Source organism: Oncorhynchus gorbuscha, linkage group LG18, assembly GCF_021184085.1.
Source record: "Oncorhynchus gorbuscha isolate QuinsamMale2020 ecotype Even-year linkage group LG18, OgorEven_v1.0, whole genome shotgun sequence".
Lineage (NCBI taxonomy): Eukaryota > Metazoa > Chordata > Actinopteri > Salmoniformes > Salmonidae > Oncorhynchus > Oncorhynchus gorbuscha.
This window is the reverse complement of record NC_060190.1, coordinates 101,577-129,384: the sequence shown is the minus strand read 5'-3', so window position 1 is coordinate 129,384 and position 27,808 is coordinate 101,577. Positions and strand designations below refer to the sequence as shown.

Genomic DNA, 27,808 nt, shown 5'->3' with positions numbered 1-27,808 from the left:
TGATCTGGTGGAGTCACTAAACAGAGAACATCCCTGGTCATCCCTACTGCCTCTGATCTGGTGGAGTCACTAAACAGAGAACATCCCTAGTCATCCCTACTGCCTCTGATCTGGTGGAGTCACTAAACACAAATGCTTAATTTGTAAATGATGTCTGAGTGTTGGAGTGTGCCCCTGGCTATCCGTAAATTTTAAAAAAATCAAGAAAAATCATGCCATTTGGTTTGCTTAATATAAACCATGTGAAATTATTTTTACTTTCACTTTTGATACTTAAGTATATTCTAGAATTTACACTTAGTTTTGATACTTAAGTATATTTAAAACCAAATACTTGCTGGGTGACTCACTTTTACTTGAGTCATTTTCTATTAAGGAATCTTTACTTTTACTCAAGTATGACATTTGGTTACTTTTTGCAACACTGTAAATGTGAAGCATCCGGTCGGCGTTTCCACACTACCAAATATGGTGATGACAGGAAACCCAGTGGTCGGCTGTGGGAGAAGATGGAGTGAGATGGATTTTGGCCTGAATTCTGCAAATTTTCTCTGCGATTAAACATTTGATCTCCATTCAGTATTCGGTTTCCAAAACTAGAATCTGTAACAGAGTGGACTGCGTTTAGTAGACTTTACCCATTGCAAAGTAAAAAAAAAATTGTGTTGTTTAGAAGGGCGTATTGAGAACACACACACTTAAGAGTAGACGTTCCCTAATGAAAATATGCAAATAAATGCTAGGCTCTCACTCGCTAGTGTTTGGCTCTGCCCACTTCCCTGCTTGTTCTGCAAACTATGATACATTTCCTCCCATCGGAAACGACAGGCTCTGGTCGATCTTGGGTTAGTTTTTGGTAATACTGTTGACCAATCACTGACGAAGGGGCGTAGACTTCAGCTACGAAATTTCAACTCGCCTCAAGAAAATAAAAAGTGTGCTCGAATGTCACAAATGTTCGTCATAAGGATAGGGTCAGTTTGTTATATCTGGAGTACTTCTCCTGTCATATTCAGTGTCCTGTGTGAATCTAAGTGTGCGTTCTCTAATTATCTCCTTCTTTCTTTCTCTCTCTCAGAGGACCTGAGCCCTAAGACCATGCCCCAGGACTACCTGACATGATGACTCCTTGCTGTCCCCAGTCCACCTGGCCGTGCTGCTGCTCCAGTTTCAACTGTTCTGCCTTATTATTATTCGACCATGCTGGTCATTTATGAACATTTGAACATCTTGGCCGTGTTCTGTTATAATATCCACCCGGCACAGCCAGAAGAGGACTGGCCACCCCACATAGCCTGGTTCCTCTCTAGGTTTCTTCCTAGGTTTTGGCCTTTCTAGGGAGTTTTTCCTAGCCACCGTGCTTCTACACCTGCATTGCTTGCTGTTTGGGGTTTTAGGCTGGGTTTCTGTACAGCACTTTGAGATATCAGCTGATGTACGAAGGGCTATAAATAAATAAATACATTTGATTTGATAATACATGTGCGCACTGTTTCGACTGGAAAGCATGCGACAGGCTTTAGGCAACAACATCCAGACTGGTTTAGCATTACCCACCTAACATTAGCTACAGTTATTCCATAGAGATAGAGGACACAACATTATATACATTCTATTATGGCATCTCTGAGAGCATGGGCAGCTGGAAAATGGAGGCTATCTCCATTTTGAAGTAGTACATTTTCTTCTTCTACTCCTTCTATGAGTTGGTAAACACACTGAAAGGGAGCGTACTGCCACCTGGAGGGTGTTATTTAAACAGGCACAAAGCCAAGGTTGGCAATTGACTATCACCTGCAGTTTTGGAACGTTTTCTCACAAATATAATTAATTGGCTGATCCCTCCTGATGACCTGGATGGAATTATGAGATCCTTCCTTAACCCACCGGAAGTCCCACCCAGTTGATTACTTCAAAATGGTGAACGTCCTCAATGGTACTAGTCCTCCATCTGTCTCTGAGTCTTTCTCACCTCATCCATCATGAATTCTTCTATAGCTTCCTATGAATTATGTAGTTAGCGCACTGAATTATAGCAGATTATTCGGACATCACCGTTTTCATTCCACTGACCGTTCACCACGAGTTCACATTAGCTAGATAGCGGATTGCTATCTATGCAGAACTATTTGAAAACTAGCTAAATCAGTAAGCTAGGCTTTAGCTAACAAGCTAACTTACTTTCCTAGACCCGATAACAAAACGATATGGAATTGTGGTTGATATAACATCGTTGGTTCCACGTTTATAGTCCTTGTTTGGCAATATCAAAACCTACGTTAAACCGTATCAAATGACACATTTTCACACACTTGCAAAATAACCCCGCTAGCTAACTATCAACGTTAGTATGTTTCTTCTTCCGGGTTAGATTCCTCAGACGATCCGCGTTAGCGCCACCATCTGTTCTGGAGTCCAAACAGCAACAATATGAATGGGACTTTGTCTCCAGTACAGTAGTGTACATACAGCACATTATGATATAAACAGGGTTGTGTAAGTCACTTTCTAAATGTAATCTGTTACCGGTCCAAAATGGTACTCAGTAGGATTACCCGAACTCAGTAATGTTATCTGATTACTTCCCCTTTAAGAGGCATAGTTGGGTTGGTTGTTTAGCAACGAAACCAACGCATGCGCAACTATGGGGAAACAGAGTTGGCTGATGCTGCGTTCACATGCCAGTCAGAAACAAGGACATTTCCGACTTGCTGATTCGTTGAATACAACAGGTGTATAACTACAAGTTAGCAGGTCGAACATTTCATAGTTTCGACTAGCACTTGTACTTAGCATTAGACTGTTGACAACATGTATACTATATTTAATCTCCAAATGTTTATTGAAAACAAATACTTTTGCACAATGAGCACTTGTCTCACATACATCGTTATGGTTGTTGGTTAGCTTGCTCGTGAATTTTTGCCATATTAGCATAAACATGACATCAGTCAAAACAAGACATCAATATAATGACCACCACCTACGATTCCCCACATGGAAACGTATTTTATTCATTTAGTGACACCTCTAGCATTGCGATGCCGTGCCTTAGACCCACAACACCGGAGGTCCCCATGGCAGCCTCTTGTCACTGAGGGGGTTTGTTTATCTGGCCCGGGTTACACCGGTGGGAGGAGTTTGAACCAGGTGGGAAGTGATTGCATTAGTCGTGGAAGCCTCCCCATTTACATTTAAGTCATTTAGCAGACGCTCTTATCCAGAGCGACTTACTCCCCGGCATGAACCAGATGCTCTGGCTGACATCAAGTCGCCTACTTCCTTAATAAAGTAACACGTTAATGAGTCATTACTGATTAAAACAGACACTCTTCACTTCTTGAGCTCAGCAGCTTCATAGTTAATATAGAATAAAAATGGAGATTATTATTTTTTTAATCATTGCAATGATTTATTTAATCATGACACGACTATTGTGCGCAGGTACTGTTGTCATCAGGTGGTGATATTCCACACAGACACCGAGACCCGTCTGCCAGAACTTCAGAAGGAAACATTTAAGTGCTTATGAATGAAAGACAATTCAACAGAGTAATATGACAATAATAACAAATTAAAGTTATTCAAATAGTATATTTAGTGTAAACCAGACAAGAAAGAGGCGTTGATCACAAATCTTCATAGTAAAATAACACTGAAGGTAAAGGACCAGTGCTCCTCTATGTGGCCTCCCAGAACCTGAACGTAAAGGACCAGTGCTCCTCTATGTGGCCTCCCACTGATGATGACATCACAGCCTGAACCTCTGTGTTTGGCCCTCCCACTGATGATGACATCACAGCCTGAACCTCTGTGTTTGGCCCTCCTCAGTCAGAATTAACAGAAGAGCATACAAATCATTTCGGTCATGTTTTTGGTTTTGATGTGTGGACCCTCTACAAATGAAACTCTCAAGGCAAACAGCGTGTAGTTAGCATCCCTCTGTCATAACTGTGGTGGGGATCGGAGAAGAGGAACACATAAATAACGGTACCCCCTGTAAATAGCCCCACTATTGTTATTTTACTGCTGCTCTTTAAATATGAGTTATTTTTACTTTTTTTGTTGGTATTTTCTTAACTTCATTGTTGATTAAGGGCTTGTCAGTCAGCATTTCACTGTGAGATCCTGTTGCATTCAGCATTTCACTGTGAGATCCTGTTGCATTCAGCATTTCACTGTGAGATCCTGTTGTATTCAGCATTTCACTGTGAGATCCTGTTGTATTCAGCATTTCACTGTGAGATCCTGTTGTATTCAGCATTTCACTGTGAGATCCTGTTGTATTCAGCATTTCACTGTGAGATCCTGTTGTATTCAGCATTTCACTGTGAGATCCTGTTGTATTCAGCATTTCACTGTGAGATCCTGTTGTATTCAGCATTTTTGTTGTACTCAGCATTTCACTGTGAGATCCTGTTGTATCAGCATTTCACTGTGAGATCCTGTTGTATTCAGCATTTCACTGTGAGATCCTTTGTATTCAGCATTTCACTGTGAGATCCTGTTGTATTCAGCATTTCACTGTGAGATCCTGTTGTATTCAGCATTTCACTGTGAGATCCTGTTGTATTCAGCATTTCACTGTGAGATCCTGTTGTATTCAGCATTTCACTGTGAGATCCTGTTGTATTCAGCATTTCACTGTGAGATCCTGTTGTATTCAGCATTTCACTGTGAGATCCTGTTGTATTCAGCATTTCACTGTGAGATCCTGTTGTATTCAGCATTTCACTGTGAGATCCTGTTGTATTCAGCATTTCACTGTGAGATCTGTTGTATTCAGCATTTCACTGTGAGATACTGTTGTATTCAGCATTTCACTGTGAGATCCTGTTGTATTCAGCATTTCACTGTGAGCATTTCACTGTGAGATCCTGTTGTATGAGATCCTGTTGTATTCAGCATTTCACTGTGAGATCCTGTTGTATTCAGCATTTCACTGTGAGATCCTGTTGTATTCAGCATTTCACTGTGAGATCCTGTTGTATTCGGAGCGTGTGCCAAATACAATTTGATTTGATGCTAGCAAGCACATGAATTCCCACTACTTTTAACATTCGAGACAAAAGTAGTGAGATTAACCACAGAGATAATATATCTGTCTGGTTTCCCAGGTATAGATTAACCACAGAGATAATATATCTGTCTGGTTTCCCGGATATAGATTAACCACAGAGATCATATATCTGTCTGGTTTCCCAGGTATAGATTAACCACAGAGATCATATATCTGTCTGGTTTCCCGGATATAGATTAAGCCTAGTCTAAAAGGGGCGGCACTAGTAACCGGAAGGTTGCGAGTTCAAACCCCCGAGCTGACAAGGTACAAATCTGTCGTTCTGCCCCCTAACCCACTGTTCCCAGGTCGTCATTGAAAATAAGAATATGTTCTTAACTGACTTGCCTGGTTAAATAAAGGTAAAATAAAAATAAATAAAAAATAAAGGCTGTTCATGAAGATGATATAGATTAAGCCTAGTCTAAAGGCTGTCCATGAAGCAGATATAGATTAAGCCTAGTCTAAAGGCTGTCCATGAAGCAGACATAGATAAAGGCTGTCCATGAAGCAGACATAGATTAAGCCTAGTCTAAAGGCTGTTCATGAAGCAGACATAGATAAAGGCTGTCCATGAAGCAGATATAGATTAAGCCTAGTCTAAAGGCTGTCCATGAAGCAGATATAGATTAAGCCTAGTCTAAAGGCCGTCTGTATGAAGATGATATAGATTAAGCCTAGTCTAAAGGCCGTCTGTATGAAGCAGATATAGATTAAGCCTAGTCTAAAGGCTGTCCATGAAGCAGATATAGATTAAGCCTGGTCTAAAGGCTGTCCATGAAGCAGATATAGATTAAGCCTAGTCTAAAGGCTGTCCATGAAGCAGATATAGATTAAGCCTGGTCTAAAGGCTGTCCATGAAGCAGATATAGATTAAGCCTGGTCTAAAGGCTGTCCATGAAGCAGATATAGATTAAGCCTAGTCTAAAGGCTGTTCATGAAGCAGATATAGATTAAGCCTAGTCTAAAGGCTGTCCATGAAGCAGATATAGATTAAGCCTAGTCTAAAGGCCGTCTGGATGAAGCATCTTAAAGTAGGAGTGCTGATTGATGGGCAGCTTCCCCCTTTTTAGATCCCAATAAATACAGTTACATGGACAGGGGGACCTGATCCTAGATCAGCACTCCTACTCTGAGACACATGATACAAAGCCCCATGGAGCAACAATCGGTTTCCCTATTGAACATGCTATTTAAATGCAGAACTAGTCTTAAATCGGTGTCCGGGAAACTGGCCTTAAATGTTGTCAGCAACGTAGCGCTGGTTAAAGGAGCAGTCTGCAGTTCAAACTGGCCTTAAATGTTGTCAGCAACGTAGCGCTGGTTAAAGGAGCAGTCTGCAGTTCAAACTGGCCTTAAATGTTGTCAGCAACGTAGCGCTGGTTAAAGGAGCAGTCTGCAGTTCAAACTGGCCTTAAATGTTGTCAGCAACGTAGCGGTGGTTAAAGGAGCAGTCTGCAGTTCAAACTGGAGGTCGGCCGGTTAATTAGGGCCGATTTCAAGTTTTCATAACAAATCGATAATCAGCATTTTTGGAGGCCGATTATGGCCATGATTACATTAAATTCCATGAGGAGACTGAGTGGCAGGCTGACCACCTGTTACGCGAGTGCTGCAAGGAGCCAAGGTAAGGTGCTAGCTAGCATTAAACTTATATTATAAAAAACAATCAATCTTCACATAATCACTAGTTAACTACACATGGTTGATGATATTACTAGGTTAACTAGCTTGTCCTGCGTTGCATATAATCAATGCCGTGCCTGTTAATTTATCATCGAATCACAGCCTACTTCGCCAAACATGGGATGATTTAACAAAAGCACAATCATTGCACGAATGTACCAAACCATAAACATCAATGCCTTTAATAAAATCAATACACAGAAGTATATATTTTTAAACCTTCATATTTAGTTAAAATACATTAATGTTAGCAGGCAATATTAACTAGGGATATTGTGTCACTTCTCTTGCGTTCATTGCACGCAGAGTCAAGGTATATGCAACGGTTTGGGCCGCCTGGCTCGTTGCGAACTAATTTGTCAGAATTTTACATAATTATGACATAACATTGAAGGTTGTGCAATGTAACAGCAATATTTAGGCTTAGGGATGCCACCCATTTGATAAAATACGAAACGGTTTCGTATTTCACTGAAAGAATATGGTTTTGACCATATTAATGACCAAAGGCTCGTATTTCTGTGTTTATTATATTATAATAAAGTCTATGATTTGATGTTTGATAGAGCAGTCTGACTGAGCGGTGGTAGGAGGCAGCAGGCTCGTAGGAATTCATTCAAACTTTACTGCGTTTACCAGCGGCTCTTAGCAATGCTTGAACCACAGCGCTGTTTATGACTTCAAGCCTATCAACTCCTGAGATTAGGCTGGCAATACTAAAGTGCCTATTAGAACATCCAATAGTCAAAGGTATATGAAATACAAAATGGTAGAGAGGGAAATAGTCGACGCGTCGTAATTCCTAGGATAACTACAACCTAAAACTTCTTAACTGGGAATGTTGAACCACCAGCTTTCTGATGTTCTGAGCAAGGAAGCTTTCTTACATGGCACATATTGCACTTTTACTTTATTCTCCAACACTGTGTTTTTGCATGATTTAAACCAAATTGAACATGTTTCATTATTTATTTGAGAATAAATATATTTTATTTCTGTATTATATTAAGTTAAAATAAGTGTTCATTCAGCATTGTTGTAATTGTCATTATTACAAATATTACCACACTCATATATATAGAAATCGTCCGATTAATCGGTATCGACTTGTTTTGGTCCTCCAATAATTGTATCGCCGTTGAAAATGGAAGATTCCCCATTTAAAGGTGCCAGTACTGCCAGTGAGGTCTCTCTAGATCACTCTCAACTCTAGGTAGGCCTAGAGGTATGGGTCTCTCTAGATCACTCTCAACTCTAGGTAGGCCTAGAGGCATGGGTCTCTCCAGATCACTCTCAACTCTAGGTAGGCCTAGAGGCATGGGCCTCTCCAGATCACTCTCAACTCTAGGTAGGCCTAGAGGCATGGGTCTCTCCACTCTGGGTAGAGGCATAGGTCTCTCTACTCTAGGAGCTGGCCTGGGCCTTCCCGTCCTGGGTGATTGGTTCGGTATGTCCACGCTGGACGACTGCTTAGGCCTGCCTAGCTGGCGGGTCGGTCCGATGGGCTTGGGAGCGTGGGTCCTCTGGTGCTGCCGGAGCCCCTGTAGATAGTAGAAACTCTTCCCGCACTCCTCACACTGATGGGGCTTCTCTCCCGTGTGGACTCTGAGGTGAACCTTGAGGTCAAATTCTCTGAAGTAACTCTTCCCACAGACGGAGCAGAGGTGGCTCTTCTGTCCGGTGTGCATACGGAAGTGACACGTAAGTTGGGACTGTTGCTTGAATCTCTTTCCGCACTCGGGGCAGAGGTGGGGTCTCTCTCCCCGGTGAGCGCTCTCGTGCTTCTTCAGCCCTTCTTCTGTGATGAAGCCCTTCCCACACTCGGTGCATTGGTAAGGCCTCTCCCCGGTGTGCATTCGCATGTGGATCTTAACGTAGTAATTACTGCGGAACCTCTTGCCACAGTCGGGGCAGGGGAAAGGCTTCTTGTTGTTGTGAGCCAATCGGTGTTCTTCCAACTGTGCCTTCTCAGAGAACTGCTCCCCACACAGCGAGCAGAAGAAAGAGGCCTTCTCTCCGCTGTCCTGAGACGTCATGTGTTTCTGCGCTGGCGGTTGATCTGGACAGTTGAAGTTCTCCTGAGCCGCTGATGCGGCGACGGTGTGATTCTCCTGGTGGTGTTCAGGACCTCTTGATGTAGAGGGACCTAACCCACCAGCAGACAACAAACTGGGGGTCCCGTCTGCAGGGACGATAAAAGGTTGACATTTAGGTTGTGGCCCCAAAACGGACCCCTATTCCCTATATCAGGGCTCTCCAACCCTGTTCCTGGAGAGATACCCTCCTGTAGGTTTTAACTCCAACCCTGTTCCTGGAGAGATACCCTCCTGTAGGTTTTAAATCCAACCCTGTTCCTGGAGAGATACCCTCCTGTAGGTTTTAAATCCAACCCTGTTCCCGGAGAGATACCCTCCTGTAGATTTTAAACCCAACCCTGTTCCTGGAGAGATACCCTCCTGTAGGTTTTTGCTCCAGGGTTGGAGTTAAAACATACAGGAGAGTTTCTTTGCAGAAACAGGCATTAAAACCTACAGGAGGGTATCTCCCGGAACAAAGTTTGGAGAGCCATGCCCTATATAGTGCACTACCTTTGAACAGGGCCCTTAGAGCTCTAAAACAGTAGTGCACTATGTAGGGAACAGGGTACCATAGGACCTGGTCTAATGTAGTGCACTATGTAGGGAATAGGGTACCATAGGACCTGGTCTAATGTAGTGCACTATGTAGGGAATAGGGTACCATAGGACCTGGTCTAATGTAGTGCACTATGTAGGCAACAGGGTACCCATAGGACCTGGTCTAATGTAGTGCACTACGTAGGGAATAGGGTACCATAGGACCTGGTCTAATGTAGTGCACTATGTAGGCAACAGAGTACCATAGGACCTGGTCTAATGTAGTGCACTACGTAGGGAATAGGGTACCATAGGACCTGGTCTAATGTAGTGCACTATGTAGGGAATAGGGTACCATAGGACCTGGTCTAATGTAGTGCACTATGTAGGGAATAGGGTACCATAGGACCTGGTCTAATAATGTAGGGAATAGGGTACCATAGGACCTGGTCTAATGTAGGAATAGGGTACCATAGGACCTGGTCTAATGTAGTGCACTATGTAGGGAATAGGGTACCATAGGACCTGGTCTAATGTAGTGCACTATGTAGGCAACAGGGTACCATAGGACCTGGTCTAATGTAGTGCACCATGTAGGGAATAGGGTACCATAGGACCTGGTCTAATGTAGTGCACTATGTAGGGAACAGGGTACCATAGGACCTGGTCTAATGTAGTGCACTATGTAGGCAACAGGGTACCATAGGACCTGGTCTAATGTAGTGCACCATGTAGGGAATAGGGTGCCATTTGGGACATACAGCCAGTGTTAAGTCAAGTCCTTCAGACCAATAAGCTGTCCGTAGCCTTTGTTCCAGATCTATCTGTACTCCACTGCTGTCATTGTTTGGATGTGACAATGAGGGAGTTGGCATGTCAGCACAAACAGACTGGCACCCAGCTACTTTTACAACAGCATACATAAACCTCCCAAAACATACTGAGAAAATATCAACGTTTAGCTGTATTTTCACATAAACCTGATAGGGACATTTTCAAAACATGTTCAACCTCATATTCATCGTCCTATCACCACCTCAACATACAGTATAGTGCCTTCAGGAAGTATTCACACCACCCCAACATCAACATACAGTACAGTGCCTTCAGTACAGTGCCTTCAGTACAGTGCCTTCAGTACAGTGCCTTCAGTACAGTGCCTTCAGGACAGTGCCTTCAGGACAGAGCCTTCAGGACAGTGCCTTCAGGACAGTGCCTTCAGGACAGAGCCTTCAGGACAGAGTCTTCAGTACAGTGCCTTCAGTACAGTGCCTTCAGTACAGTGCCTTCAGTACAGTGCCTTCAGTACAGTGCCTTCAGTACAGAGCCTTCAGGACAGAGCCTTCAGGAAGTATTCACACCCCCCTCGACTTTTCCCACATGTTGTTGTGTTACTGCCTGAATTTAAAATGGAGACACGTGAGATGTTGTGTGACTGGCCTACACACAACACCCCATGATGTCAGAGTAATGACATCATGTTTTTAGAATTTAAAATGGAGACACGTGAGATGTTGTGTGATTGGCCTACACACAACACCCCATGATGTCAGAGTAATGACATCATGTTTTTAGAATTTAAAATGGAGACACGTGAGATGTTGTGTGATTGGCCTACACACAACACCCCATGATGTCAGAGTAATGACATCATGTTTTTAGAAGTTCTTATAAATTCATTAAACATGAAAAGCTAAAATGTCTTGAGTCAGTTAAGTGTTCAACCCCTTTGTTATGTCAAGACTAAATGAGTTCAGGAGTAAAAATGTGCTTAACAAGTCACATAATAAAGTTGCATGGACTCATTCTGTGTTCAATAATAGTGTTTAACATGATTTTTGAATGACTACCTCATCTCTGTACCCCACACATACACTTATCTGTAAGGTCCCTCAGTCGCGCTGTGAATTTCAACCACAGATTCAACCACAAAGACCAGGGAGGCTTTCCAATGCCTCGCAAAGAAGGGCTCCTATTGGTTGATGGGTAAACATCAAGAAGCAGACACTGAATATCCCTTTGAGCCTGGTGAAGTTATGAATTACACTTTGAATTGTTCTCCCACTTTGACTAGAGTATTTTGTGTAGATCATTAACCATAAAAAAATAACAATTAAACCCATTTCAATCCCACCTTTGTAACACAACAAAATGTGGAAAAAAGTCAAGGGGTGTGAATCCTTTCTGAAGACACTGAACGTGGACCACAACATCAGCATCAGCTCTCACCTCTGTGTGTTTTCATGTGTGTTTTCAGGTTCCCTGGCTGAGTGAAACCCTTTCCGCACAGGGAGCAGCAGTACGGTTTCTCCCCGGTGTGGATTCTCACGTGCAACTTCAGCTTGGACGCGTCGGATAGTTCTTTGCCACAGGTCGGACATCGGTGAGTCCTCTTCCCTCTCCCCCGCCGCTGCCCTGAGGTTGGACCTGCTGCCTCACCAGAGAACACACCCAGACTCTCCTCTGGAACAAACACACAGTCTATCTCAAACCGTACCCTATTCCCTAGTTTTTTTTAACCTTTATTTAACTAGGCAAGTCAGTTAAGAACAATTTCTTATTTTCAATGATGGTCTAGGAACAGTGGGTTAACTGGTCTAGGAACAGTGGGTTAACTGGTCTAGGAACAGTGGGTTAACTGGTCTAGGAACAGTGGGTTAACTGGTCTAGGAACAGTGGGTTAGGTTAACTGGTCTAGGAACAGTGGGTTAACTGGTCTAGGAACAGTGGGTTAACTGGTCTAGGAACAGTGGGTTAACTGGTCTAGGAACAGTGGGTTAGGTTAACTGGTCTAGGAACAGTGGATTAACTGGTCTAGGAACAGTGGATTAACTGGTCTAGGAACAGTGGGTTAACTGGTCTAGGAACAGTGGGTTAACTGGTCTAGGAACAGTGGGTTAACTGGTCTAGGAACAGTGGGTTAACTGGTCTAGGAACAGTGGGTTAACTGGTATAGGAACAGTGGGTTAACTGGTATAGGAACAGTGGGTTAACTGGCCTAGGAACAGTGGGTTAACTGGTATAGGAACAGTGGGTTAACTGGTCTAGGAACAGTGGGTTAACTGGTATAGGAACAGTGGGTTAACTGGTATAGGAACAGTGGGTTAACTGGCCTAGGAACAGTGGGTTAACTGGCCTAGGAACAGTGGGTTAACTGGTATAGGAACAGTGGGTTAACTGGTCTAGGAACAGTGGGTTAACTGGTCTAGGAACAGTGGGTTAACTGGTATAGGAACAATGGGTTAACTGGCCTAGGAACAATGGGTTAACTGGCCTAGGAACAGTGGGTTAACTGGCCTAGGAACAATGGGTTAACTGGTCTAGGAACAGTGGGTTAACTGGCCTAGGAACAGTGGGTTAACTGCCTGTTCAGGGGCAGAACGACAGATTTGTATCTTGTCAGCCCGGGGATTTGAACTTGCAACCTTTCGGTTACTAGTCCACTAGGCTACCCTGCCGCCCCAGGGTGCACTACCTTTGACAAGAGCCTATGGGCCCCTAGTGTGCACTACGTAGGGAATAGGGTGCCATTTGAGGCACAACCTACTCACAGTGAATTCACTAGTAGCCCGTCAGAAAGGCTGTAGCACAATAGTGCAACAGTCATGACGTAAGCCGTTGTGCGTCTCCATCACAGGCTCTCTTACCGGCGTGCTCCTCCTGATGTCTCCGCAGCAGCTCTTGGTTGTCGAACGGCGTTCCGCACACGTAGCAGTTGTAATCCAGATGTGTCTGCAGGTGTAGCAACAGCTCGTATTCCCGGGGGAATCCCTCTCCACATTTAAAGCAGCGACGGTTGTTAAACCTCTTGGCTTTCGGTCGCTTCTGGTTGCCTTCTTGGACGCTGGTGTTCCGTTTGACCGGTTGTTTCTTCCGGTGTTTTCTCTGTGGTCCTGATGCAGAGGGACCACCCACCGGTCTTGGCACAAAGAGAATGGGTTTAAAGGTCTTGGCTGTGCTATATTCCCTATTTAGGGCACCAAAGAGAATAGGGGACAGGATGGTTTAAAGGTCAAATGAATGATGTTCTGTTGACTGGGAGCATTTTAAAACACAGCCAAATTAACAGGCTATATAGTTGATGTTCTGTTGACTGGGAGCACTAACCATTTTGAACTGGGAGCCAAATTAACAGGCTATATAGTTGATGTTCTGTTGACTGGGAGCCATTTAAACGCAGCCAAAGTAACAGCTCTATAGTTGAATGATGTTCTGTTGACTGGGAGCCATTTTAAACACACAAATTAACAGGCTATATAGTTGAACAGGCTATAGTTGATGTTCTGTTGACTGGGAGCCATTTTAAACACAGACAAATTAACAGGCTATATAGTTGAATGATGTTCTGTTGACTGGGAGCCATTTTAAACACAGACAAATTAACAGGCTATATAGTTGAATGATGTTCTGTTGACTGGGAGCCATTTTAAACACAGCCAAATGAACAGGCTATAGTTGATGTTCTGTTGACTGGGAGCCATTTTAAACACAGACAAATGAACAGGCTATAGTTGATGTTCTGTTGACTGGGAGCCATTTTAAAACATAGCCAAATGAACAGGCTATAGTTGAATGATGTTCTGTTGACTGGGAGCCATTTTAAAACACAGCCAAATGAACAGGCTATAGTTGATGTTCTGTTGACTGGGAGCCATTTTAAACACAGACAAATGAACAGTCTATAGTTGATGTTCTGTTGACTGGGAGCCATTTTAAAACATAGCCAAATGAACAGGCTATAGTTGAATGATGTTCTGTTGACTGGGAGCCATTTTAAAACACAGCCTAACAGGCTATAGTTGAATGATGTTCTGTTGACTGGGAGCCATTTTAAAACACAGCCAAATGAACAGGCTATAGTTGATGTTCTGTTGACTGGGAGCCATTTTAAAACACAGACAAATGAACAGTCTATAGTTTGATGTTCTGTTGACTGGGAGCCATTTTAAAACACAGCCAAATTAACAGGCTATAGTTGAATGATGTTCTGTTGACTGGGAGCCATTTTAAAACACAGCCAAATTAACAGGCTATAGTTGAATGATGTTCTGTTGACATTCTACCTCCACTTACCAAGACGAAGAGCGGGTTTCCAACTGGCGTCGTCTTCTTCAGAATTACCCGAACCATCAACGTTCACCTCTTCTTCTTCCTCCTCCTCCTCCTCCTCTTCTTCAGCTCTGGCCTTCAACCGAGGTGTTTGACTGGACGCCTTGCTGCCATGGCTTGGATCAGGACCCTGGGCTTTGGGGCTGGATTGGTCACCAGGATCCTCCAATGAAAACACAAGTCATTCTTGGTTAACAGTCAGTAGTAACAGAATGTTTGTTGTGGGGTTTCCCAGGGCAACGTCCAACCTCGGCTGCCTTTCTGTTCCTTGTCAAACAGGAAGTGGAGATTTTGAGTGGCGGCTGGCTAAATGAAATCAAATTTATTTATATAGCCCTTCGTACATCAGCTGATATCTCAAAGTGCTGTACAGAAACCCAGCCTAAAACCCCAAACAGCAAGCAATGCAGGTGTAGAAGCACGGTGGCTAGGAAAAACTCCCTAGAAAGGACTCCCTAAAACTCCCTATAAATCTATGCCTAACTTTAACCAAACCCCTATCCGTTCTAACCATTAACCCAAACCAATTCCATAAACTTCTAGATTTTAAAGTGAACCCCCCTAAAACAAAACCTGAAAGCGACAGCATCAGCTCACAGCAAACCAAAGCACATACCTTTCTGATGACGGATGTAGGAGGACCACTTCCTCCACTGCCGTAGCGAGGGCCTGTGGGGATGGGTGGGGTTGGTTCCACTATAGGCTTCCCAGGGTGCATCTGCTGCATGTGTGACCGGATGCCTGCTCTGTACCTGTAGCTCTTGCCACACTCGTGGCACTGGTAGGGCTTCTCTCCAGAGTGGACTCTGAGATGCACCCGGAGGTCAAACTCCCTGGCGAAACTCTTCCCACACAGGAAGCAGAGATGGCTCCTCTCTCCGGTGTGGATCTTGAAGTGACAGGTCAGCTGGGATTGTTGTTTGAAACATTTGCCACACGCAGGGCATCGGTACGGTCTCTCTCCTCGGTGAGCACTCTCGTGCTTCTTGAGCCCCTCCGCTGACAGGAAAGTCTTATCACACTGGGCGCAGTGGTAAGAGATCTTCCCACTGTGGATCTTCCGGTGGATCTTGATGTAACTCTTGCTGGAGAATCTCTTCCCACAGTCTGGACAGGGGTAAGGCTTCTCTGGTTTCTCATGGGAGTGGGCGATCATCAGGTGATCATCCAGAAGGCCTTTCTGAGAGAACTCTGCCCCGCAGAGAGGGCACTGCGTTTTCGACTGGTTCTCTACAGTGTGAGTTCTCATGTGTATCTGTAGAGTTGATGGAGTTTGGCATTCCTCTCCTATTGGCTTAGCTGTGCGGTTGTCATAGTATTGATCCAGGACTCCTATTGGCTTAGCTGTGTGGTTGTCATGGTATTGGTCCGGGACTCCTATTGGCTTAGCTGTGTGGTTGTCATGGTATTGGTCCAGAACTCCTATTGGCTTAGCTGTGTGGTTGTCATGGTATTGGTCCAGAACTCCTATTGGCTTAGCTGTGTGGTTGTCATGGTATTGGTCTGGGACACCTATTGTAGGAAGCCTCTCCACGATGTCAGGCCAGAAACTGGGATTCCTGACTTCTCCTGCATGGGGGAAGATAGTGTTAGTTCATGTTAAGTCTAAACAGACAATGACTGGGGTCAGGACGATACCAGTGTCACCCTACTCAGACAATGACTGGGGTCAGGACAATACCAGTATCACCCTACTCAGATAATGACTGGGGTCAGGACGATACCAGTATCACCCTACTCAGATAATGACTGGGGTCAGGACAATACCAGTGTCACACTACTCAGATAATGACTGGGGTCAGGACGATACCAGTATCACACTACTCAGATAATGACTGGGGTCAGGACGACTCAGATAATGACTGGGGTCAGGACAATACCAGTATCACCCTACTCAGATAATGACTGGGGTCAGGACAATACCAGTATCACACTACTCAGATAATGACTGGGGTCAGGACGATACCAGTATCACACTACTCAGATAATGACTGGGGTCAGGACGATACCAGTATCACCCTACTCAGATAATGACTGGGGTCAGGACGATACCAGTATCACCCTACTCAGATAATGACTGGGGTCAGGATTAATTACCAGTATCACCCTACTCAGATAATGACTGGGGTCACACCTTCTGCCTGACCAGTATCACCCTACTCAGATAATGACTGCCTGGGTCAGTCACACCTTCTGCCTGACACATCTTTATCACCCTACTCAGATAATGACTGGGGTCAGTCACACCTTCTGCCTGATACCAGTATCACCCTACTCAGATAATGACTGGGGTCACACCTACGATACCAGTATCACCCTGACACCTCTTTAGTCAGATAATGACTGGGGTCAGGACTGACACCTTTAGTCACACCTTACTCAGATAATGACTGGGGTCAGGACTATATTAATTAACACCTCTTTAGTCACACCTTCTGTCTGACACCTCTTTAGTCACACCTTCTGTCTGACACCTCTTCTCTTTAGTCACACCTTCTGTCTGACACCTCTTCTCTTTAGTCACAACTTCTGCCTGACACCTCTTTAGTCACACCTTCTGTCTGACACCTCTTTAGTCACACCTTCTGCCTGACACATCTTTATTCACACCTTCTGCCTGACACCTCTTTAGTCACACCTTCTGCCTGACACCTCTTTAGTCACACCTTCTGCCTGACACCTCTTTAGTCACACCTTCTGCCTGACACCTCTTTAGTCACACTCTTTAGTCACACCTTCTGTCTATACTGACACCTCTTTAGTCACACCTTCTGCCCACACTGACACCCCTTCTCTTTAGTCACACCTTCTGCCTGACACCTCTTTAGTCACACCTTCTGCCTGACACCTCTTTAGTCACACCTTCTGCCTGACACCTCTTTAGTCACACCTTCTGTCTGACACCTCTTTAGTCACACCTACTGCCTGACACCTCTTTAGTCACACCTACTGCCTGACACCTCTTTAGTCACACCTACTGCCTGACACCTCTTTAGTCACACCTTCTGCCTGACACCTCTTTAGTCACACCTTCTGTCTATACTGACACCTCTTTAGTCACACATTCTGCCCACACTGACACCCCTTCTCTTTAGTCACACCTTCTGCCAGACACCTCTTTAGTCACACCTTCTGTCTGACACCTCTTTAGTCACACCTACTGCCTGACACCTCTTTAGTCACACCTACTGCCTGACACCTCTTTAGTCACACCTACTGCCTGACACCTCTTTAGTCACACCTTCTGCCTGACACCTCTTTAGTCACACCTTCTGCCTGACACCTCTTTAGTCACACTCTTTAGTCACACCTTCTGTCTATACTGACACCTCTTTAGTCACACCTTCTGCCCACACTGACACCCCTTCTCTTTAGTCACACCTTCTGCCTGACACCTCTTTAGTCACACCTTCTGCCTGACACCTCTTTAGTCACACCTTCTGCCTGACACCTCTTTAGTCACACCTTCTGCCTGACACCTCTTCTCTTTAGTCACACCTACTGCCTGACACCTCTTTAGTCACACCTACTGCCTGACACCTCTTTAGTCACACCTTCTGCCTGACACCTCTTTAGTCACACCTTCTGCCTTACACCTCTTCTCTTTAGTCACACCTTCTGTCTGACACCTCTTCTCTTTAGTCACACCTACTGCCTGACACCTCTTTAGTCACACCTTCTGCCTGACACCTCTTTAGTCACACCTACTGCCTGACACCTCTTTAGTCACACCTTCTGCCTGACACCACTTCTCTTTAGTCACACCTTCTGCCTGACACCTCTTTAGTCACACCTTCTGCCTGACACCTCTTCTCTTTAGTCACACCTTCTGTCTGACACCTCTTTAGTCACACCTTCTGCCTGACACCTCTTTAGTCACACCTTCTGCCTGACACCTCTTTAGTCACACCTTCTGTCTGACACCTCTTCTCTTTAGTCACACCTTCTGCCTGACACCTCTTCTCTTTAGTCACACCTAACTAAACTGAACTAAAACCATTTATTGATGTGTAATATCTGACATTTTGTTTTTACAACAGTGACATTATCCGGATAAAATACCTAAAGTTTTGTTTTTTACAAAAGCTTAAAGGGATACTTCAGGATTTTGGCAACGAGGTCTTTCATCTACTTCACCAGAGTCAGATGAACTTGTGGATCCCATTTGTCTGTCTCTGTGTTCAGTATAAAGGAAGTTAAAAGTTGTTTTGTGAGCCAATGGCAACTAGCGTTAGCGCTACGCTAGTTAGCTATTATTATTATTTTTAGACGTTTTACTGAACCTTTATTCCACTAGGCAAGTCAATTGTGCTGCCGCTGGTCAGCAACTTCCTTCAAACTGCAAGCAGAAACATAAACATGGGATCCAAGAGTTTGGGGACGTAGATAAAGGGCCTCAATACCAAATCCCAAAGTATCCCTTTAAAGAGGACAAAGATATTTCCAGAGTTGGGTCAACTGGTCAGATGTACGACTTCCCACCTTTTAAAGAGGACAAAGATATTTCCAGAGTTGGGTCAACTGGTCAGATGTACGACTTCTCACCTTTGTGCACACTCTGGTGTATTTTCAGATTCCCTTTCTGAGCGAATCTCTTCCCGCACACAGAGCACTGGAAAGGCTTCTCTCCCGTGTGTATCCGCTCGTGCATCATCAGTTTATGTGCATCGGATGCTTCGTATCCACACGTTAAACAGCGGTGAACCTTCTTGGTTTTGAACATGGTCGTTCCATCTATATGAATGGTCTGGTGTAAGAGCATGTCGTAGACGCGGGAGAATCCCTCTCCACATTTAAAGCAGCGGTGGGTCATCTTAGCTTTCTTCTGCTTCGGATTCTTTTCCTTCTTCGGTTTCTCTTTTTTCTTCGTTTGCTTTTGTTCTGGACTCTTCTTCCGTTTGGTCGCCCGTGTCTTCTCTTTCTCCCGGTGTTGTCGTTCCACCGCTTCTGGTGTTGAGGTAGTTCCCTCACTACCGTGGCAGGAATTAGGACTCATTCCTGTGGAGAGAAGAGAGTTCAGTGGGTCAGTACAGGTAGAGTTCCCTCACTACTGTGGCAGGAGGAAGGACTCATCAGTATGGGTAGTTCCCTCACTACTGTGGCAGGAGGTAGGACTCATCAGTACAGGTAGAGTTCCCTCCCTACCGTGGCAGGAGGTAGGACTCATCAGTATGGGTAGAGTTCCCTCACTACCGTGGCAGGAGGTAGGACTCATCAGTATGGGTAGAGTTCCCTCACTACCGTGGCAGGAGGTAGGACTCATCAGGATGGGTAGAGTTCCCTCACTACCGTGGCAGGAGGAAGGACTCATTACACTACCGTGGCAGGAGGCAGGACTCATGAGTACAGGTAGAGTTCCCTCCCTACCGTGGCAGGAGGTAGGACTCATCAGTATGGGTAGAGTTCCCTCCCTACCGTGGCAGGAGGTAGTGTGTCGCGATACGAAACCTTCAGCCCCGCCCCTTGGCCGGCAGTGGGGCTGCTAGAGGTGGTTAGCGTCCCGTTCCCTGGATTGGACAGGGCACTATAGATACTTCAGGTTATCTCGGTATAACCAGGACCGCTCGCGTAGCCCTGCCTCTCTTTCTATATCGAAGCGTTGTCCGCGTAGAGAGGTCTTTTGCCTTGTCACTCTCAACGGTCTAGCTCTAGCTGGGATGTGTGAACCCCACCTTTATCCTCTAGACTCTTTGCTTCACCACTAATTGGTCCTTGAGTTGTTATTAAGCACTAGTCGGGCCATTGCCATGGGGTACCAGGGCTGTGCATAGAAGGTCACTTTGCCACAATACACACTTACATCCTCTGGCCCCCCTTCCTTTTCTGGAATGACCTTTAATTAGAACCCAATTTCGTATTACTACGAGGTCTGCCTGCCTTAACGGCGCGAAAATAATTCACTCTTGTTAACATATCTTCACCTTGAGGTTTGTATAAATTCCCTATTTAGTTATAAACTCTGTAATATTTTCTAGTTTCCTCAGGGATTTTTTACTCAAAGAGTAGACTCTAACAAACCATTGCTATTTACCTCAAGATTTAATTTAGATTTCCTATTTAGTTATAAACTCTATAGTACTTTCTTATTTCTCAGGGATTTTCCCTCAAAGAGTAGACTTTAACAATTGGTGGCTGACTAAATACTTTTTTGCCCCACTGTATATACTGTATCCTATTCTACTCTACTGTATTTTAGTCTATGCATTACTCATCTCATATGTATATACTGTATTCTATTCTACTGTATTCTATACTATTCTACTGTATCTTAGTCTATACATTACTCATCTCATATGTATATACTGTATCCTATTCTATTCTACTGTATATTCGTCTATACATTACTCATCTAATATCTATATACTGCATTCTATCCTATTCTACTGTATCTTAGTCTATGCATTACTCATCTCATATGTATATACTGTATTCTATTCTACTGTATCTTAGTCTATGCATTACTCATCTCATATGTATATACTGTATTCTATTCTACTGTATCTTAGTCTATGCATTACTCATCTCATATGTATATACTGTATTCTATTCTACTGTATCTTAGTCTATGCATTACTCATCTCATATGTATATACTGTATTCTATTCTACTGTATCTTAGTCTATGTCGCTCTGACATTGCTCGTCCAAATATATATATATATTCTTAATTCCATTCCTTTAGATTGTGTGTATTGTTAAATATGACTTGTTATATACTACTGCACTGTTGGAGCTAGAAACACAAGCATTTCACTACACCTGCAATAACATCTGATAACCGTGTGTATGTGACCAATAACATCTACTAACCGTGTGTATGTGACCAATAACATCTGCTAACCATGTGTATGTGACCAATAACATCTACTAACCGTGTCTATGTGACCAATAACATCTACTAACCGTGTGTATGTGACCAATAACATGTGATTTGACTTTGATTTACCAAGATGAGGAGTATCCCAGGAAGCTTGTTCTACTACAGAATTCAACAGATCACCAACTTCCTCTTCCTCCCCTTCCTCCTCCTCTTCTTCATCTTCATCCTCTTCTTCCTCTTCCCACTCTTCCTCGTCCTCTTCTTCTTCCTCCTCTTCTTCTTCTTCTTCCTCATCCTCCTCTTGTTCAATATGAATGTTCATCCCAGGTGTTTGAGTGATGTCCTTCTCATGTCTTTGGTCAGGGCCCAGAGACTCTGTCGACCCCGATTGAGCCCCAGGATCCTAGAATAAAGACGGGACTGTTTCTAGTAAAGTTACCATGGAAACCATGTTGGAACAAAAATGGGTTCAATAGAACAGTGAAATATATAATAATAATGTTTATAATGGTAACAATATCTCCTATTAAAATGTTTGTTATTATTGTCTCCCACCTTGTTGCTGTTTGATGTAAGGGGACTTCCTCCTTCACTACCAGAGTCACGGACAGGACTCTCACCTGTAGAGAGAGGTTGGTATTATGGGTTATAATGAGACTACCAGAGCCACGGACAGGACTCTCACCTGTAGAGAGAGGTTGGTATTATGAGTTATAATGAGACTACCAGGACTCTCACCTGTAGAGAGAGGTTGGTATTATGGGTTATAATGAGACTACCAGAGTCACGGACAGGACTCTCACCTGTAGAGAGAGGTTGGTATTATGGGTTATAATGAGACTACCAGGACTCTCTCCTGTAGAGAGAGGTTGGTATTATGGGTTATAATGAGACTACCAGGACTCTCTTCTGTAGAGATAGGTTGGTATTATGGGTTATAATGAGACTACCAGGACTCCTGTAGAGAGAGGTTGGTATTATGGGTTATAATGAGACTACCAGGACTCCTGTAGAGAGAGGTTGGTATTATGGGTTATAATGAGACTACCAGGACTCCTGTAGAGAGAGGTTGGTATTATGGGTTATAAATGAGACTACCAGGACTCCTGTAGAGAGAGGTTGGTATTATGGGTTATAATGAGAATACCAGGACTCCTGTAGAGAGAGGTTGGTATTATGGGTTATAATGAGACTACAGGACTCCTGTAGAGAGAGGTTGGTATTATGGGTTATAATGAGACTACCAGGACTCTCTCCTGTAGAGAGAGGTTGGTATTATGGGTTATAATGAGACTACCAGGACTTTCTTCTGTAGAGATTGGTTGGTAATATGAGTTAGACCAGGGGTCTGTGTTAGACTCAGGCCCCCTGGGAGGGGGGGGGGGCATTTCCAGCATTGGGGGGGACCCCTCCCCCGGACACGCCAGGTCTATTTCTATGGGCACCAGAAAAGGTATGACATGCCACACTACTACTGTCCAGACAGCATCAGATACAGGTCTATTTCTATGGGCACCAGAAAAGGTATGACATGCCACACTACTACTGTCCAGACAGCATCAGATACAGGTCTATTTCTATGGGCACCAGAAAAGGTATGACATGCCACACTACTACTGTCCAGACAGCATCAGATACAGGTCTATTTCTATGGGCACCAGCACTGTTCATGACACACACTGTTCACACGCCTCTTGTTGGTGGAGAGGATTTTTCAGGTTTAAAGTGCAGGGGAGCAGGGAACATTTTGCTGTATTGAAGTCATGTCTAATGTGTATTCATGTGATATCTGAGTGACTCAAAAATGGCATCAAAATCTATGAGCTGAAAAACGTTAGCTGACATGGGCTAGTTGACCAGGACATTTCAGACCAGTTATATATACAGTGCCTTGCGAAAGTATTCGGCCCCCTTGAACTTTGCGACCTTTTGCCACATTTCAGGCTTCAAACATAAAGATATAAAACTGTATTTTTTTGTGAAGAATCAACAACAAGTGGGACACAATCATGAAGTGGAACGACATTTATTGGATATTTCAAACTTTTTTAACAAATCAAAAACTGAAAAATTGGGCGTGCAAAATGATTCAGCCCCTTTACTTTCAGTGCAGCAAACTCTCTCCAGAAGTTCAGTGAGGATCTCTGAATGATCCAATGTTGACCTAAATGACTATTGATGATAAATACAATCCACCTGTGTGTAATCAAGTCTCCGTATAAATGCACCTGCACTGTGATAGTCTCAGAGGTCTGTTAAAAGCGCAGAGAGCATCATGAAGAACAAGGAACACACCAGGCAGGTCCGAGATACTGTTGTGAAGAAGTTTGAAGCCGGATTTGGATACAAAAAGATTTCCCAAGCTTTAAACATCCCAAGGAGCACTGTGCAAGCGATAATATTGAAATGGAAGGAGTATCAGACCACTGCAAATCTACCAAGACCTGGTCGTCCCTCTAAACTTTCAGCTCATACAAGGAGAAGACTGATCAGAGATGCAGCCAAGAGGCCCATGATCACTCTGGATGAACTGCAGAGATCTACAGCTGAGGTGGGAGACTCTGTCCATAGGACAACAATCAGTCGTATATTGCTCAAATCTGGCCTTTATGGAAGAGTGGCAAGAAGAAAGCCATTTCTTAAAGATATCCATAAAAAGTGTCGTTTAAAGTTTGCCACAAGCCACCTGGGAGACACACCAAACATGTGGAAGAAGGTGCTCTGGTCAGATAAAAACAAAAGTGAACTTTTTGGCAACAATGCAAAACTTTATGTTTGGTGTAAAAGCAACACAGCTCATCACCCTGAACACACCATCCCCACTGTCAAACATGGTGGTGGCAGCATCATGGTTTGGGCCTGCTTTTCTTCAGCAGGGACAGGGAAGATGGTTCAAATTGATGGGAAGATGGATGGAGCCAAATACAGGACCATTCTGGAAGAAAACCTGATGGAGTCTGCAAAAGACCTGAGACTGGGACGGAGATTTGTCTTCCAACAAGACAATGATCCAAAACATAAAGCAAAATCTACAATGGAATGGTTAAAAAATAAACATATCCAGGTGTTAGAATGGCCAAGTCAAAGTCCAGACCTGAATCCAATCGAGAATCTGTGGGAAGAACTGAAAACTGCTGTTCACAAATGCTCTCCATCCAACCTCACTGAGCTCGAGCTGTTTTGCAAGGAGGAATGGGAAAAAGTTTCAGTCTCTCGATGTGCAAAACTGATAGAGACATACCCCAAGCGACTTACAGCTGTAATCGCAGCAAAAGGTGGCGCTACAAAGTATTAACTTAAGGGGGCTGAATAATTTTGCACGCCCAATTTTTCTGTTTTTGATTTGTTAAAAAAGTTTGAAATATCCAATAAATGTCGTTCCACTTCATGATTGTGTCCCACTTGTTGTTGATTCTTCACAAAAAAATACAGTTTTGTATATTTATGTTTGAAGCCTGAAATGTGGCAAAAGGTCGCAAAGTTCAAGGGGGCCGAATACTTTCGCAAGGCACTGTATCTCTCTATGGTATGGAATGACTAACATGACAAGAGGAACTGAACGATGAACTATATATTATTATTATTATTATTATATATTATTATATTATATAACTACCCAATTTATACATTGCACCTTGTGCATTCTACTATTACAACTTTCAAGAGTACGTTTAAAGCCGGACTGAGTTCCTTAAAACCCCCCGGTTAGATAATGAGTCAGACTATTACTGTGTAACTGAAGAACAGTCAAGTGTTCTGCTTCCACTTACTATGTTGAACAGAACCCCAGTCAACTAAAGAACAGAGTTCTGCCTCCACTTACTATGTTGAACAGAACCCCAGTCATCTAAAGAACAGTTCTGCCTCCACTTACTATGTTGAACAGAATCCCAGTCAACTTCTTCTCCATCAGAATTAATCAGCCCTCCAACTTCCTCTGCATTATCCGTCGCCCCTACTCCATCCTCCTCCTCTTCCTCCACCTCTTCCACCACCTCTTCCTTCTCCTCTTCCTTCTCCTCTTCCTCCACCTCTTCCTTCTCCTCTTCCTCCACCTCTTCCTTCTCCTCTTCCTCCACCTCTTCCTTCTCCTCTTCCTCCACCTCTTCCTTCTCCTCTTCGACTTTAGCCTTCAGCCCCAGTGTTTGACAGAGGTCCTGTAGGTTATCAGATACCATCTGCTGCCCCTGTGATGTGTTCTCCTCCTCACAGTGGATGGGTTTCTCTGCTTCTGTTGTGTGTGACCTCTGGTGCAAGTTCAAACTTCCTTTTGTAGCAAAATTCTTCCCACAGTCGGGGCAGGGGTATGGCTTCTTTCCCGTGTGGATTCTCATGTGGATCTGTAGAGACGATGAATTTTTAAAATGTTTCCCACATTCTGAGCAGCAGTGAGACGACGTCTTAGTTTTGTGATTCTCCTGGTGTTGTTCAGGTTCTGCTGCTGATGCAGAGAGACTCTCCTCGACTTTTTTGCCGTGCGATTGCTGGTGTATTTCTTTCAAACTTAGCGAGTCCGGTTTCTCTCCTGTGTGTTGCAGCTGGTGTCTTTTCAAGGATGTACAGAAGGTGAACCTCTTGTCACACTCGGAGCAGGCGTACGGCTTCTCTCCGGTGTGCAGTTTCTGGTGTTGTTTAAGATATGCTTTCTGAGTGAAGCCCTTCCTACAGACGGAACAGGAGAAAGGCTTCTCTCCTGTGTGGGAGAGCTGGTGGGCAGTCAGGTTGGCTTTCTGGGTGAAGCATTTGCCACAGACAGAGCAGGAGAAAGGTTTCTCACCAGTGTGCACGAGCATGTGTTGGTTCAAATTTCCCTTTTGGTTGAAGCTCTTCTCACACACGGAACATTTGTAAGACTTCTCCCCGGTGTGTTTCAGCTCATGTGATTTCAAGGTGTGTAGATAAGTATAACTCTTCCCACACACGGAGCAAGAGTGAGGTTTTTCTCCCGTGTGTGTCAGCAGGTGTCTGCGTAGTTTGTAAGCGCTAGAGAACTCTCTTCCACACTCCAGGCAGCAGTTCTTTGCCTGTTCAGGATCTCCCGATATAGAGGGACTGCCCTCCCCATTTGAACAGTGGAACCGCTGGTGTGTCTTCAGATGTTCCTCCCGAGTGAAACTCTTCCCACAGTCAGAACAGAAGCAGGGCCTCTCTCCTGTGTGAGTCAGAAGGTGTCGTTGTAGTTTAGATGGACATGGGAACTCCTTTCCACAGTCCAGGCAGCTGTAGCTCTTCCTGGGTTTGGGACTGGTCTTCTTCTCTCCTGTGTGTGTTGTGTTACGATGTTTTCTTAGATAATGCTGGGTAGGGAACTCCTCTCCACACTCTTTGCAGCTGTGTGTGTTCTTGGCTGTCTGATTGTCCTCCTGTTGTTCAATTTCTCCTGAGGTAGAACTTGTCCCCTCACTGTCAGAGTGACGGCTGGAACTCTCTCCTGTCTCTCCTGTGGGGATATAGGAAGAGTCTGATCAGGATTGCTCGAGTGGAAACCAAAGGGGTGTATTCATTAGTGTACGCTGAAGCAGACAAAAATAAGTGTTTCTTATAGTCTCTTTCCCTGTTACGGTCATTAGGCTCCTGGTGAGTACATCCCAGCTTGTGTAAGTGTTGCACTGTTTTGTTAAAACTGTACCTAAACAACACAGTCGGATCGTTTAAACATTCAGTCTGCCTCATCCTCCACCTACTAAAGTGAAGGGAAATCTCTCAACCCGACTTACCTCTCAATCTTAGAAAGTCACTGAAGTAGTCAAGGCTCCTAGGAACCATCTCTTGTCCGCTGGTTCTCTGATCACCATGGACACAGTCAGGAACCAGTAGGTTTGGCTGGGGTTCATCAAAATCCTGATTTTAAAAAGTACAGTCAGAGAGGCCTAGAAGATAATGTCATGTCATTGGTTTTGATCTTAATAACGAACTGACTTGATAAAATAGTCCTTACTACTTGACAAATGTATATTAACTTCTACAAATGACAAGCTAACCTTGAACAAAACATTGACAATGGAGTTTACTAAAGCAGAGCTATATATTTACATAACTAGCTAACCAGCTATATCTATACCTGCTGTATATATGGCTTTGGGCTCAAGCAAAACATGTTTTAGTTTCAGGGAAACTAGCTAGCTTAAGCTCACTTCTCACCTCATACATTGTGTGAGCCGAAGCGACAACAAAAAAATAGCCGAGAAAACGTGGTTCTCTGGCTGTAGCAAGCAATCAGTTCAAATGTTGCTTTGCTAAGAGAAATCACAGCTGTTTTGCAAAAATAGATAGCAGGCTAAGTTAGCATAGCATACTGAGCTAGCTAACGGTACTTAGCTAGCTAATAATGTTAGCTTAACTTGTCGTTTTTAACTTCACGTCTGTCTGGTTTAATAGTTCCATATCTACGTTATCACAGGATGGAAATAATGTACGCCACTTATAGTGAAGATATATTTGTAAATAACTATAGCTACAATGCTTTTGAGTAAGGTTTATCTAAGCAGGCTAGCTAATGTTGACAGAACCACCTCGAAGT

General features: G+C 43.9%; 1 protein-coding gene across 1 annotated transcript; it reads right to left on the bottom strand.

The window, feature by feature from the left end:
- Positions 1–7,683: 7,683 nt before the first annotated feature.
- Positions 7,684–27,805, bottom strand: LOC124003101 (zinc finger protein 850-like). Its single transcript, XM_046311155.1, has 11 exons — positions 27,430–27,805; positions 27,006–27,129; positions 25,163–26,728; positions 21,844–21,908; positions 21,415–21,691; positions 19,015–19,467; positions 15,086–16,038; positions 14,434–14,632; positions 13,008–13,253; positions 11,590–11,823; positions 7,684–8,927 (listed from the first exon to the last, which is right to left on the bottom strand). Exons 1-11 carry the CDS (start codon positions 27,436–27,438, stop codon positions 7,906–7,908), a joined length of 5,148 nt encoding a protein of 1,715 aa, XP_046167111.1. The 5' UTR covers positions 27,439–27,805; the 3' UTR covers positions 7,684–7,905.
- Positions 27,806–27,808: the final 3 nt, after the last annotated feature.

Bases quoted from the DNA above. Each gene is read 5' to 3' on its own strand.
- LOC124003101 (XM_046311155.1), bottom strand. The intron at 21,692-21,843 runs GTGGGAGACAAT...TCTTTATTCTAG, and splicing joins TTACATCAAACAGCAACAAG to GATCCTGGGGCTCAATCGGG. The intron at 11,824-13,007 runs GTAAGAGAGCCT...TGTTTGTTCCAG, and splicing joins ACATCAGGAGGAGCACGCCG to AGGAGAGTCTGGGTGTGTTC.